Here is a 15,500-nt window from a genome sequence, read left to right as displayed (position 1 = left end):
GATATTGAGTATATCATTAGCCGTTATTGAATACATGGGGAAAAACATGCCTGTCTGTTGTTTTGATGATAAGACACGGTTATTTGGTGTGACTTGGTAGGAGTGCATTGTTTCTCAGATGTCGAAGAGGTGTTTGTTACAATTGTGAAATTGATGTTGATACATCCCAGCTGCACAATCTCCAGTATGGCGCCTATGAAGTTGTAAGAAAATTGCATGAAATAATTAAAGTGAACAGTCAAAGGCTGGTAATGCATCATGAAAAATAAACCGCCTCAATTTAAAACTCCTCGACCCCGACCAAAAACTGGGGCTTAAAACAGCATTTCTTGATGTAATAAATAGATTTTGAGGCGCAAATTTGATTCATCACCTGGACAAAATAAATGTTTTTATACTGACAAGAGACAAATATAGAAGAGCAAAGCTTTTCTGTGAGAAACTACAGAGCAGCAATACTCATTATTTTTATTTTGTTTTTGTAACAATCCACATTTGCTGTTTTTAATAATTTTATTATTTTTATACAGTATTGAAACAAAAAAATAATGTGGTGCATTCACATTTTCCCCAAGGGATTCTTTGCAAGTTTGATCTCTACAAGGGTAAAACAGTGAAAAGCTTGAAGCTGGATCCACCCATGTTAAATCTCGCAGGGATTGGGAAGACAGGGCCTGATTTCAAAATCATCTAGGAGATCTAATGGATTTTTTTTTTCTGTGCCAAAATTTTATTCCCCATTTAGGTGTGTTTACTGTGTTTTTGTAAGGGATGATGAATCAGGTTCCCAGCATTTGTCTTGAAAAGAAACTTCCAGTCCATGCGTGACAACAGTCCAAAGAAAACAAACAAATCCCCATTCCCCCCGTCCAGTCTCTTCCTCCTCTCATCCACAGTTTCTTTTCTATGCAACATAGGTGTACACTTTACGATCCTCTGGCGTCCTCGCCAAGTATTCTCTTTCTATTAGTCCTTCTATACGCTTTTTGATAACCACAGGGCTGGGAAGAAAACGTGCCCGGAGCTGCTGAGTGACCTGAGGAGTTACAATAAACTGTGTAAGAGAACTGCACAGAAACAGACACAAGAACATTAGTGGTCCAAAGCCTGAAGCCAGACAGACCAAACTTTGCTTTATCATACTCTTTCCTTACCTCTGCCACCAGGACATTGTGCTGCATCTTCTTCCTCGACTTCATGATTCGGACAATGGCTGCCTCTATCTCATGCTTCCTGTCGTCATCCACTTTCTGCCGCGTCTCTTTCCTTTCAGGGTCCGATTCACCTTGTTTAGCAGCAACTGGAAAGGAAGGATACAGGGAGAAAATGTAGACAAAACATTTCCAATCCCAACCCAACCCCATTTTAGCCTGTGCAATGTACCGTAAGCCATATTTAACAGAGGAAATAGAAGAAAGTACTGCATTACTGAACCATTCTAGAATAAAGAAAGAAATTCACAGCATTTTAAGATGTCCAGAAATGAGTGGTCAGTGGTTTGCCAATGGCTGAGACTCTCTGCTCTCTGTAGTGATGTGTGTGTTGTACACAAACTTTGCCCACCTGTCTGTATTTTGACTCTGTGCAGTTTGGAAGTAAACTGATCATTGACTGTAAACACGTGGCCGTTCTCAATTTCCTTGGACTTTGGCTCCTTCGTGAGAACTCTCTGTGTGGGCTTCCCACAGGCCAAAGACTGCAGCGCTCGCACCAACTCCCGCTCGGGAATATCCGTCTCCTGCTGGATTTCCTAAAAAATGGGGATATACGAAGGGGGTTAGGGTTGTAAAAGAAGATGGACACAAATAAATATGTACTCCTCACTTCACTGTCCTCCCTTACAATGATGTGTGCCAGACATACAGAGGAAAAATAACCTCTACAGAGATGAATGTGCTTCACTGTGTGCCCACCTCGAAAGTGCACTTTTCTCTGTTATTGAAGAGCATGAGGATGGTCATCTGGAAGGTAGAGACCTGCAGTATGTGCTTACGGGTGTTGGAGCCTGTCACCTGGGCACCTCCCACACCCACCTCTGAACCATCCTCCTGCAGTTGGAGTGAAAGACAAGATGACATAAGATGAATCTTAAAAAGTTAAAAAAGAAAAAAAAAGCAAGAGCATTACTACATCCTGCTTCTACCTTTTTAATAGCTCCGTAGAAAGTTGCGTTTAGGTCTGCTCCACCCATGTGGTGTTGCAGTGTGAGCTGTCTGCCACTGTGCTTAGCGAGGTAAAACCTGGAGAACAAAAAAGGCCCGGCATCACAATCGTCAGAAACCATATGAGCAACACCGAGCCTCCCCTGCAGTGTGTATTGTAAAACACTTGAGTACATTTAAGAACATTACCTTCTAAAGACTTCAAAGGCGTGTCTAGGAGCAGGAGGGATGGTACATTTAGGGGTTGCAGACTGTGTGGGCCAGTAGCCAGTAGTGAGGACTCTTACTGTGAGGTCCACACCACTTAGAGATGCCTGGAAGAGATGGATGGGAGTTACACCACATCTATGGTTTACTTTCTGTGACATTATGATGACTTTAAGACTTAATTTCTCTCAGTAATGTGCTTCAGATCTCCCCCGAATAACATAAGGATCATAATTGGTTCTTCTTTTCCTTGTTTGTTAAAGTTTTTTTTAAATCTGTGTCCGTCTGCCTTACCGACGTTGTTTGTATGTGTTGCCTGAACTCATCCATGGTAGTGTTGGAGATGCTCATGTCTCTGAACATCCCTTCCAGTTTCGAGGTGAACTGACAGCCACATTCTGTCTGCAAAACGAGAAAACCAGAGAGCAGTGAGTTTAAACTGCTGACATGGATTTAGACAGGACAGGAGCAGGTCAAATATGAGCAGAGAGGGCGATGTAATGAGGATCAAAACATCTGTGTAGAACTACTTGTCTCTTTACCTTGAGCTTTGAGATCATGTTCTTCTCAGAGTCGTCCGAGACACTCTTGTTGCTGAGCAGCCTGCGACCCAGATGCTGCTTGTAGTACCTTTCAAACACATCTTTCTCCTGCATAAACCTGAACAACACCATGGCCTTGTCAAGGATCGACTCCACCTCCTGTTCTGTCAACTGGTCAAATAAGATGGGAGGGAAAAAATGAGTAAGGCATTGTCCAAGGCATGCAAAACAGATTCATGTCCAGCAGGGAATAGAAAAAGTGTAGAAATATGTGCCATTCAGTTAAACATACCCCTTTGACTCCTTTCTTCAGCTTATCATCGATGAAGAGTGACAGGTACTCTGGAGAGCGGGAATTGAGGTTGAGGAAATATTCAAAGTCGCCGGCTATGGTTTGTTTGAAGAGTCTGTCGTTGTTGAAGGACTCGAGGAGGAAACGATCGAATCGTGTCTTCAGGTCTAATAAGCCCTAGTGAAGAAGAAATTACAAAGAGCTGACATAATCTATATCACCCAACAACAGAATCAATTGTTTGGACTCGCCGTTGAATCAACATACCTGGATATAGTCGACGGGGTTCTTACCCTCTCCCTCTTCTGACACCAGAGCTTTGCCTTGCTCCCTCAAGTAAGAGCTCATACACTCGCACATTGTTTTCAGGCCATTTGGCACACGACTGAACAGCTTGTACATGCATGCCAGGTCTGAGAGGGACACGTTGGGGAAAAAAGAAATGAGAAACAAAAAGAAAATTCAAGGGAAAGGCTGAGAAAATCGCTTGTTCTCATTTCTAAATCAGAATTTGAAGTAAGCTTTTACCTTCTGTCTTGCCATTCTTGAGCATATGCACGAGGCCAGAGTTCTCCATCTCTACAATGGTCTTCATGTGTTTGGAAATGAGCTCCCGTTCCACCACCTTGACAATGGGCTCCTCCGTAGTCTTGTCTAGACAGTGCATAACTCGTTCGATCTCTTCATTGATTCTGGCCTCTACCTTCTTTATGTAGACACTGGCGCTGTTCTCTGCTAGGAACTTTTGGCTCTCCATCTGAAAAAGCAGATGTACACGTGTTTTATTGAAGGTTTTATTCAGGTATTACAAAAACAACAAGAAAAACCTACTACCAACTCACCTGGAAGAATTCAGCCGACATATCTAAGAAAGGGCCTTCGAAGTCCTCCTCATACACGGACCTGCCATCCAGTCCGAGAATCATCAACATCTGGCAGGCGTTTCTGATGGCTCCTCTGTAATGAATAAATGTAAGGCCTGGTATCAACTTTAATATAACTATGATAATACATAGTAAACAGTTAATAACAAAAAGTATTTATTCAACCAAAACATATGGCATCCTGAAGAAGGCTGTTAGAATAATCCTTTAGATGAGGCAGTGAAGTTGTGCTCCTGCGTACCTGTCTACAACCTCTCCTTTCCTCTCACGTGCAATCATGTCCAATAGTGTTTGTCGTAGGTGGTCTCGAATGCAGCCGTAGCGCACAACCTGGTCTCTGAATATGATTAGCCCGAGGTTGTACACATTCTCCACATTGTTTTGTTGAACATAGACCCGGTCCTGAGAGATGAGAGAATGAAGAATGAAGAGGACATTAGATACCGTCTCTGATTCCAAAATGCATACAGTGAGATTTAAGACAAATGAAAAACACAAGTAAAACTAAATATATTTAGAAACTAGGGGTGGGGGAAAAAATCGATTCATGTAAGAATCGAGATTCTTATTCTCTAAGATTCTGAATCGATTCATAATCTTCAAAAATCGATTTTTTATTAATTTTCTTCCGTCTCAATACGCGCCCTCACAGCGCCGTACACAGCGCTGCAGCACGCCATGGCGCTAAAAGACGCTCGTTAACCGCCTACAAACGTTAACTGATCTGATTTAAATGCTCTATTATTGAATGTCTGTGACTAGGCTTGAGTACATCAGCAACCCGACGCTCTATTGAGGCGAGAGGACGATCGCTGTTTTTTTTTGTTTTTTTTGCCGTTAAACACACGCGCGCTCCAGCTGAGCAGCCACATCCACTGCGCTCTGGATCAGCTGATCGGTGCTCAGGTGACGTTAGATCTTCACTTTTTTAAACTCATACAAAGTGCAGCCAAACAGCAGGCTGAAGAGAGAGGCACGGCAGCAGCAGCTCCTCTGACAGCTCCTCTGTGGCGCTGCAGAGTCAGACAGGCTGCAGGTCAGCTGGCGTGAGAGCGGAGTGCCGTCTTTTTTTTTTTTTTTAGCAGCACCTTTGTTACGGGTGATACATGTCTATGTGCATGGACATGAGAACTGATTTTGAATTGAATAGACACCCAAATATTCACATCCCTTCAGTCCAGGCTTTTGAAAAGAGAGTAGTATATAAAACCAGCTTCATGTAGCAGTTTACTTTAAAATGGTTCAGTAAATATGAAACATGTGATGTGCATTTTTTGGAGGGAAATATGGCTTCTGATATAATAGTCTGTAGATATCATCATCATTCAACTTTTTCACATGGTCTGGTGTTAATAAAGCAAACTAAAAATCGCAAAAATAAAATCAAGAATCGGTTGAATCGAATCGATTTTTGAATCGAATCGGTTGAATCGAAAATCGATTTTGAATCGAATCGTGACCCTCAAAATCGGAATCGAATCGAATCGTGAGCCACCCAAAGATTCACATCCCTATTAGAAACACATAGTTTGTGTCAGTGGTATTTATCCTCATTTGTCATTTGAGAATGTATTTCAAGTATTTCTACTTCTGTACTGTAAAAAAAAATCTCCCCTAATTTACTTCAATTTGATGGGGAGCAAAATACTTTTCCTATTGGCTGAAGGTGCCAGCAAAGCTTTTATCATATACTATACAATCCCACTGAAAGGCTGCAAACCTTTACGAGATCATTAGACCACCACAATAAATGACCGGCTGTTGTCTGAATTACTTGCAGAAAACACCAGGTTCAAGGGGGGCAGGGGTGATAAAATATTTACCATGCCACTCAGTCATGCCATTTAACATCACAAACGTTAATCCAGAATGACAAATATCGGCCAGTGCATAATTACAGGATGTGTTTTTTTTTTTTTTTTTTTACAACAAACAGAAGAGCAAAGTCACACTTGGTGCATCTGTCTAGCTCCTCACTAGAGGTCAGCAGCCCGGTAACTGCAGCAGCAGGCCTTGAGTATGCAGTACTTACAACAACAGAAAGCCAAACGGTTTGGGTAAAGCGGGACAGGAAGATGGAGACCATAGAACAAAAGAAGCCCAGGGGAGCTGTGCAGTCCCTGACTGTGCCATTGTTTAGCTTACACTTGTGCCTATCTCAAGGGGCTCACTCAGTCACACACAACCCTGTAAACACTTTGGACTTGCTGTGGGCTAAAGTAAATCAACTAGTGCTGCCAGTTTTCCAACAAAACAAATAAATACAGCAACAGAGGCTCATTGTTGAGCCTGCAAATGAAACAACACCTTACAATCAAAGTCCAGAATAGGATGTAGGTGAAGCTGGCCACCGCTGAGCACAAGAGGCCATTTCTTCAATATCAGTACAAGCAGCATAATCCATTAACATGAGTGAAACATAAGATCTCACTGGTCTACGCTTATTGTAAAAAACAAAACCCACCACTGCATGGTGATAAAGATATTTGTGAATAATCTACTACTACTATACCATTTACTTCTTACAACAAAAGGCAAGGCACACACATCAGCCTACCCACCATATACATGAGGATGTCTCTGATCATGACCATGGCAGTTTGATGGTCATTCCAGGCCTGATTCAGTGTTTGCAGAAAGTTATTATTTAGAGAGTTCAGGACATCTTCCCGTACCTGAAAAAAGAAACACAATAGATCAGGTCAGACTTTTAGGATGCTAAGTGTTAGGAAATGTAATATCCATAGTCCATTCACAGTCCATTTGACACTAACATAAAACAACATCTTTCAAGCAGATGCAGCGCAAGAGACTCAATGGAATAGATAGTCTTCTTGTTCTTTTCATTTTTTTTTACATAACTGCTACTCTGTGGTCTTTATGTCACTGATAAAAAGAGCTACATTAGAAAGGAATACTATGCATTTACTTTGTTGATGAGGTGCTCGGTGACAACCTCCCTCAGGCCTGTGTAGAGCTTCTCTCCATGCTTGTGGAGCACCATGGTGTAGGCGTTCCTGTACAGTTCCTCAAAGCTTAGTCCACTGTTGTTCTTCCTCTGGATCTCTTGGATGGCATTTTTTAGAAGGTCCCAGATGTTGTTCACATACTTCTCATCCATTGTCATCTACGGAGGAGCAAAAAGATGAAAATGTGATTACATGAAAAACTTTTATTCTTACCTTGATGTGGTATCAGTAAATGAAGACAATAACATCAAGGTTTTATTTTGTACTAATACTATTTAATAGATCAAATATGTCAAAGAAAAATCCATACAAACAATGTATAATGTCTAACAGTAGAGGAGCTTTCTATAAGTTATGTCGGTGTATATTTCATAACTTTAATGGTTTGTGCTTTCTACCTTGCAGTGTGGAGCGAAATGACATGGAGATGTCGTAACAAACCAATATAACGGCAAGTATTATATTGTTTCTGCTTTGATACAAATCCAATTCATTTTTATTTTGGTTTACTGCAGTCATAAATGGGGGAAACACTGAGTAAAAATAAGTGGGCTCAGCATAAAGCAGTTAAGAAACAGCAATTTTGGCTGAGTAGTGATATTGGCAATGTGTTGATTTTTTTCAGCAATAAATATAATATGGAGAACAGTTCAATGTGCCTTATGAATTCTATTGAGGACTAAAGCCAGTGAATACTGGTAGGCTACATCCTCTTTTGCACACAACATTAAAAAAAAAAAGGTCCACAGTCGAAAAACACATGGAAGTGCTGCTCGACACCAGCAGACTGGTAACCAAATAACTCAACAATAAACTGCTGACATTTTTGAGTCAGACAAAGGGATGGTAAAGAGGCAACTATTTAGTGTGCCCAACTTCTCTTGCCCCATGCAGTAGGGACTGTAGATTTAAATCGGGAGAAATAATTGAAATGGTATAAGGCCATAAATGAATAACAGTAATTAGGCTGAGTTAAGTCACCAGAATTGGTATCCAGAGAGAAGTTGTATGGCTGCAATGTTATTGAAAATAACTCCAGCTTGTCAAACCTTGACTAACCTGCCCAAATCCCTGTTTAAATCTGTAGGTATGAGAAAGAACTGTAAGGGGATCAATTTAACTCCACCCTTACTAGATGGTTCATTGTGGTCTAGGTGGCAGGTCCTGCACTGGCATGTATTAGATCAACACTTGATAGAGGGATTAGCTGTGTTCACTTGCTCATCTGCCTCACTGACTCACTCTGCAAGACACCCACTCAAACCTGGCTACTCAACAGAGGGAAAAACATTTGGTCTACAACCTCAACACGGAGTGGGAAGGGTGTTGCAAGGGCTAGCTGAACTAAGACTACATATATATTTAAAAAAAAAAATCTCACTACCTGATAACTACTACAATATGTTAACCTAACGTTAGTGATAAAAAATAATAATGTCACACAGTGGTACTAGTAGTAGTAACAGCAGCAGGTAGCTAGCATGGCAACGTCAACAACAACATAAACTACTCGAGTTACCTTGGCTATGTTTACGTTAGTCTCAAGTTAAGCTGAAGTTGCGTTAGCTCTCAAGCAAACACTGCACAACAATGTTTTATTTGCCATCTACAACAGTCTCGATCCGCTAAGAAACACCAACAACCGACCAAACAAACAGAGACTGCCGTTACCATAGCGTAACGATACTTGCTGAGTGACTGCAACTTGGCTAACGTCAAGTCAAAGCTAACATGTAGGCCTGCTATCCAGCTAGCTGCTGTTTGCTCGTCTCTCGCCGAAGAAGTTTTCTTTCTTACATTATGCTAACATTAGCTTGTGTCAGACGTCGACTCCCATTTAGACAGCGATAAACCCAGCTAACGTTTAATAAATAGATAAAACTAGGTTGATAACATAGTTGATATGCTTCAGGTGAACTGTCATGCTAGTAGCAAGTTTTCATTTGACAATGACATGTTTTTTTTCTCTCTCTCTCGATTGACCACCAGGTAGCTAACTAGCTAGCATAAAAAACCTGTCATCCCCGGTACTCGAGTCTCACAGCTAAGCGTCCCAGCGCTAACGGAGCCGGTAAATACTTACAGGAAACGCTCGTATCCTCATCTTGGTGTCCTTCTTGGTGCTGCCTTTGAGGTTGGACATGGTTAGTTACAACGACTCTCGTTTCTAAGTTGACTTAAAAGACTACATGAAAGGCAGCTGCGAGGTTTGCTTTCTATGCCAGGAAAGCGGCAGGGGGGAAACTGCAATGACCTCCCCCTTTTGGGAATTAGGTCGGTCTGTGTGTGTGTCTGTTATGTTGTTGTCACTCGCTCCTCTTCTTCTTCAATCTTCCCAGTGGTTTTTTTTGTGTGGCTAATGTTGTAGCCTGGATGCAGTGATGGCGGACGTGCTGTAGCTACTCCACTGCGCAACGCCGAAATCTCGCGAGAGTAAAGTCAGTGACAGGTGCACGTTTACGCCACAGGTTGATCATCATCATCATCATCATAACCGCTCAACGGTTACGTCGGTGTGATATTAATTTCGACACAAACTTTGTAAGTACGTAAGTTATAGTTTCGGCGCGAACATACTTTGTCGTTCGTAGGTGAAAATAATGACATGAAAACATAAAAAAACAAACAACTTTATTCAGTCACAGTAAAAGTTACAGTTTTTCTTCAACTATCAAGCTAATTCAGGGCGTGATCAAGACTCTATCTTTTTTTTTCAGGAAAGCATAGACTACATACAACACTATTACGCCTATTATTCAGTCAGATAGGCGATATTCAAATAATGCCATATTCATTGTTCATTTTGAACACGCTAATTGTCATCGTTGCAGTTTTCCAGTCAAGTTCCCGCTCTTCACATTGTCCACCTGTGAACTCCGATGATTGACAAGTGCTTGGAAGACTGAATATCTTCTCACGGTCATGACGACGCTCTCTGCACAAGACAAAGAGAATATCTTACAGCAAAAAGGTGAGTCCTGAAAAGGTAAATATGCTATGTAAGAATATAAATATGAGATAAATAGTAATTATCAGTTTATTTGAATATTAAACAAAGAATCTCCCCTCAAGCACAATTAAGCCACAATAACTCAAACCTCATCATCACATAATACATTTCTGGACTAATTTTGTATCATTTTATAGTGATGTATTAAATCCATCTACCTGTGCGCTCTGCTGTACTAATGATGGGAACTGTTGCAGTCTTTCTGAGGCCAGCCTGCGCCCTCCTCCTCAGCCCCATGTTCTCCAGCTCCAGCTTTCTGATTTCAGTCCGCATCAAGCTGATCACCTGGATAAGCCTCTGTTCGCTGTCCACGGTGCTGACCATGCACGTTTCCACCCTGTCTGCATCTCTCTCATGTGCATCCATCTCACCACACGATCCCATCTGACCTGTAAACACACAGTCTCTCAATAGGCATTTGGGCCTTTTCATTCAAAGTTGATTTTTTTTTTAAAGCACAACATTGGGGTCAACAAAGAAATACGCAGCCAATCAAAAGAGGCCATCTAGGCTGTCATCAGACTATTGATAGTCAGGTCACATGATGGGAGAGTGTTATTTTCTTCGTAGCGATCCGATGCCTACCACTTTCCTTCCTCCTGTTAAATATTCATCTACTCTGTCAACAATAGGAACTTGGGAGAGGCTTACCTGTGGTCTAACAGTGTTTGTCAGGGTGATAGGGTGAATTGCTTCTTGTTTAAACTCAGGCCACTTCTCAGTGGGGCTAAAATACATGGACTAAAATGGCACCTGAGGATGGACTTATTTGTCAAACAAATTTTTTCCCCATTATAGCCTACTTGAACTTGAACTTTTCTTTCTGCCCCAAATTTGTAAAGTAGCTACGTCATAATCACATACCTCCAAAAACCCAGCTCAGTTTCTGCACCAATGTCCTCACTGTTAGGGCTCACACAGACAGCCTTGCTGCATGCAACTGACTATTATCACTGTGTAAAGAATAATTGGGTGTTGGGTGGGTTGTATGAGTTTATGTAAAATATGAGAATTTCAATTTACATTAAGAACACCTGTTTGGTTGCTGTATGAAGAGGAGAGAATGAGTCAGTGAGCATCTGTTCAATGCGGCTCTGCTGCTCTCTAGTGTTTAGTAGTCCCAGCACCTGCTTACAGAGTAGAAAGCAGAAAAGCATTGTTTCACTGACCTCTTCTGGTTGAGAACGTGAAGTCCGTAGCACCTTGGACTGCAGATTGCAGTGATGTCAAGCTGCTTTAGGTTTCCTCACAAAAACGAGGCAGGGACACTGGTCATGACAAGCTGACATCAAAAACATAAACACCATAAGGACATAATTGATGTGGTGAGGAAATGTGCAGATCAGTATTGGCAAAGATACAAAAAAAGAAATTATAATATTACAAGGTCATAGGGTTTGACCAGATCTTCTGGGGAGTTATGTTTTATTTGTAGCACCATTATTCTGAATATTTCAGTTTCAGTTTTAAAATGCAGATTTTAATGAATTTAAACATATAATTAATAGATGTTTCTAATTGTCAATATCAGCATTTCACTTTGCCAGCGTAGAGGACCTCTGCAACTACTGGAGGCTTGTGGCTGTGCATGTACTGTAGGTGTACTGTACCTCCTGCATACAGGTACATTAATATTAAGACATTAATTATTTTTAGAAACGGAAGGTTAACTACCGAATACGATGTTTAGCCTTAGCCAAGCCATGACTCATGCAGCAATGACATATTAGAGACAAAGAGTCATATACATATCAGATGTGCAAATTCTGTACATTTCGCTTCTCAGGTAACATCCTCTGATACTGACAGTGCAGATGGCACTCACTGAGCTGTGGTTTGGACACAGGAAATGCTGCAGCTACAACCCCAACGTGTTTGTGCTCCGAAATAACTTTTAGTGTCGTTGTTGGTAGTGAGGATGAGCTCAGTGTTGATCAGCCACTTTATAAACTTAGCAATAGAGATTGCATGAGCAAATTGCATATAACTCAGAACACACATTTAATATTTGGTGATCTGGTGTTTGTCACTATGAGCCTCCTCATTGATTTACGTTGCCGAGTGATATTGGCAACAATATTTGATCAGTGTTGTGTATCGCCTGTCTCTTGTCGCCTGTTTACTTGTTGCCTGTTTACTTGTTCCGTGTTTTGACACCACATTACATACTCAAAGTTCCTCCCATTCCACAGTATGGTATGTAAGCTGTTTGTCTGCTGATAACAACCCCTCAGCAACAGAGAGATAAACTTAACATGCTGCTGTAGAGACAGCTAACACGAGGTGACTGACTGCTAACATGACAGGAAAACATCGTGAGTGTGGAGAAGACTCCACTCAGTGAAATATTTCTGTTTCAAGTGACGTTAATTTAAATGTGATACAGCTGCCACGTGGTATGACATATGCCCAGCAGGTGGCGCGTGACGTGGTATGACTTTAACAAAATTAGACCTAATATACTCAAGCTTGGTTCCATGTGCAAGCACATGACATCCTCCAGCAGCAGGGTAAGCCAAAAGGACGACAATATAAAGTGATGCATTCGAAAGCAGCGGTAATTGATTTTTTTAAAAAGTGATTACAGATGCAGAATTTAATACACTGCTTTTGATTTCAGCCCTTTTCATCGTTGCTACTTGCTTTGCAAACATGACACCAGAGGGTCAGGACAAATGCAGCTCCCTCCAGAATCCTGCACTCATCATTTTAGCCAAGTTGCTGTTGACCTGGCGCCAACACCACAAAACAGGACAAGTAATTTAATTTGCCACTGCTGCCGACCTTGAAACAGGGAATGTAGGCTACCAGAATCCCAATAGGGAGGCTTGAGGAAAACATCCTGGGAGCTGAGAGAGGGGTCAGGCTGTTCTGTCTGTAGCATCACATACAGTCTCCTCACCTCTAGAGAAATACTTTTGTCCTTCAGGTATGCAGAGATTGAAGAGATTTATCTATTCTTGTTTTAAAGATAGTAGGGTACTGTCTCTGAGAAATATGATTATATTATGAAAGTAATTTAGCAAACGCTTATAATCACTTTCAAAGCCATTGTATAAAGGCAAGCACTGTTCTTCTTTATGTTGTTTTTTTTAATTTATTTTATAACATCAAAAAGTGAAACATATTCCTTAAAATATCACCCTGCCCCAGGTAAAAAAAGACAATGCAGTTAAAGATCAGATGTAAACGTCACCATAGCAACAGATAACTGGCAGAAGCATTCGGTAAAAGGCCAACATTGAGCTGATCCCATCGTCAAGATGTGCACCTATACGTAACCGTCTTAATATGTCACATAGAGTGATAAGATCATGACTCACTGGATACATCACACTCAAGTCTGGAAAGTGTCACCTCCCCACACGAGAGGTGCTAAATAAAACAAATAGCATAGGAGGTAGGGGATATGTAGGACACATCTGCTTTTATTATGTGATACATGTCAAGGATGTCTCATGGTACCCCAGTAATGTTTACATATCTCAATAAATATGTGTCAAGAAATGATATGTTGGTGAAGTTGTCATGTCTGCTGATACTATCAGAGCTCTTAAAAAGAGTATATTTCTGAAAAGCACTGCTGCAAGTTTAAAAAATGACACAAATCCTTGAGAAAATGGGTTTGTCATTGTGATTTGTCACCACAATCACAATGATGATATTATGTCAAGAGGTTAGATTAGGTTCTCACATCCCTTAAGCAAAACAAGTGCTGTGTTACTTAACAGGTTATGTCTTACGTGCAGACACATTCCCAATCCCATCTCTCATCACCCAGAATGAACAAATGTACCAACGTCCTCCTCCAGCCACGTGACGTGATATGATCTGCTTGTAATTGCTGCCATAACTTGTTGCCCTATTGAGGTGACATCTTAAATCACCCTGGTGAAAATACATTGGGTTAGAATTCAATATTGGTCGTAAAATCTAAATATAAGGCCCCGGAGACTAAGCTGTTTCACAGAGCGCTGTGGTAGCTGTCTGGCAAAAAAACACACACACTGGGTTACAAGGCTTGAAAGCGAAGCCCTAGCCACTCACACCAGAGCTTCTGCTAATGAGATTATTGCTGTAATATTTGTGAAAAATGTGATAACTTTGAAGAAGCAATTTGAAAGGACATTTTGAATGCAGTGCTATGTCCGCGTCTTCCTACGTGCCAGTGTTTCAAATAGAAACCTGTAGGTTTTCCAGCCACTCGGCACCGTCTTTAATGACATAGCTCATAACCACAGTCCCATCCAACAGCCTTCATTATGACTCAGTAATCACAGACTGCATTTGTTTTTCTTTTCCTCTCAACTCCCTATCTCTCCTTCTCTTTGTAAACCTATAGGCCTCTGTCTCTCTCCCCCTCTGTTTGCCTTCCTCTGAGCAAGACGAATCCAGTAGTGAGCGAGAGCTGCTAGCCTACTGGAGAAAGTGTTTGTTGACTTTTCGGCACAGACTGGTGCTCTGTAGGGGAGCAGTCTGTTATTTATGGCTCAGGGCCTTATGTGATTGGCTGTGGGGAGATATAATTATGTCTGGCACTCAGCTTAGCTAGTTTTAGAGTTACAATAGGTGCCATGTTGAGTTCACTGGTTGCTAGGTTACTAAGTGGAAGGCCTGGTAGCTACTATATAGAAAATGTTTTTGATATAGACTGAAACTATTTTTCTATTTTAAGCCAAATGAGGAAGTGTAATAATTAAACATTGATATTATTATTTGAGACTTGATACTGTCTGGAATTGTGTGCCCCATTACTTGCACTGGAAACGCTTTAGGGAGCCATCGCTCAATGGCTAGCATGAACTAAAGGAATGATTAGAGCAGTAGCCTAAGTAAAACTATTGATTTAAGACAGGCTTGAAAAATTATAAACCTATCCTGTAATTGCTTTATATAGTGTAAATGTTCTTTCTTTGGCACTAAAGGATCCATTACACACTAGTGCTAATTCTCTAAAATGTGTACAGTTTTCTTTAAAAGCACTAGCAGATATAGGCCTACGGTCAGTAATGTTTGGTAGTTTGTAATTAATAAACTCCCATGTGATTCGACAGTAAAAATGATTGATGAACAGTATTAGTTATTAGTTATGAACTATATATAATTTTCATTTCAACGCATCATAACATAAATGAGTGTCTAGTTCGTACTTTATAGCAATTACCAGCCGTGACAGCCATGACAAAATGTGGTCCTGGAGACAGTGACTGTATCCCAAACTATCACAGAGGGGATTTCACAACCTTGGCAGGTGCTGATGTTGATGCGATGTCTGTCTGTGGACAGATTATAGTGTCATAACTGTGCTGTCACACAAAACATTACAGGCAGTGTAGACAGATCAAAATGAAGGCTGCGTTTGAAGATGGGCATGCTCTCCATGTAATGATGAAGAACTGACTACGGAGGACTCATGGGTCTGAACGTCAGCGAT

The 15,500-nt window shown here is 41.1% G+C and overlaps 1 protein-coding gene across 2 annotated transcripts; it reads right to left on the bottom strand.

Moving 5' to 3' along the window:
- Positions 1 to 414: 414 nt before the first annotated feature.
- LOC311000868 (cullin-3-like) lies at positions 415 to 9,478 on the bottom strand. Of its 2 annotated transcripts, none has more exons than XM_083991739.1 (16): positions 9,140 to 9,478; positions 7,017 to 7,214; positions 6,649 to 6,762; positions 4,329 to 4,489; positions 4,046 to 4,160; positions 3,732 to 3,960; positions 3,471 to 3,616; positions 3,204 to 3,380; positions 2,912 to 3,082; positions 2,664 to 2,771; positions 2,352 to 2,476; positions 2,144 to 2,240; positions 1,914 to 2,048; positions 1,564 to 1,750; positions 1,155 to 1,300; positions 415 to 1,036 (listed from the first exon to the last, which is right to left on the bottom strand). In XM_083991739.1, exons 1-16 carry the CDS (start codon positions 9,197 to 9,199, stop codon positions 905 to 907), a joined length of 2,301 nt encoding a protein of 766 aa, XP_083847865.1. In that variant the 5' UTR covers positions 9,200 to 9,478; the 3' UTR covers positions 415 to 904. The 2 variants fall into 2 exon arrangements, with proteins under 2 accessions (XP_083847865.1, XP_083847864.1); XM_083991738.1 differs by having other exon boundaries at positions 1,914 to 2,052; positions 2,145 to 2,240.
- Positions 9,479 to 15,500: the final 6,022 nt, after the last annotated feature.

The sequence above is a fragment of the Trachurus trachurus genome (assembly GCF_905171665.1).
Source record: "Trachurus trachurus genome assembly, chromosome: 17".
NCBI classification, from domain to species: Eukaryota; Metazoa; Chordata; class Actinopteri; order Carangiformes; family Carangidae; genus Trachurus; species Trachurus trachurus.
The sequence above is the reverse complement of the archived record's forward strand: the minus strand, read 5'-3'. Positions and strand labels throughout refer to the sequence as shown.

Coding starts and splice junctions, on each gene's coding strand:
- LOC311000868 (XM_083991738.1), bottom strand. CDS start 9,199: ATGTCCAACCTCAAAGGCAGCACCAAGAAGGACACCAAGATGAGGATA. Junction 4,490..6,648: donor GAGACATCCTCATGTATATG/GTGGGTAGGCTG, acceptor CTCATCTCTCAG/GACCGGGTCTATGTTCAACA. Junction 2,241..2,351: donor GCCTTTGAAGTCTTTAGAAG/GTAATGTTCTTA, acceptor TTTGTTCTCCAG/GTTTTACCTCGCTAAGCACA.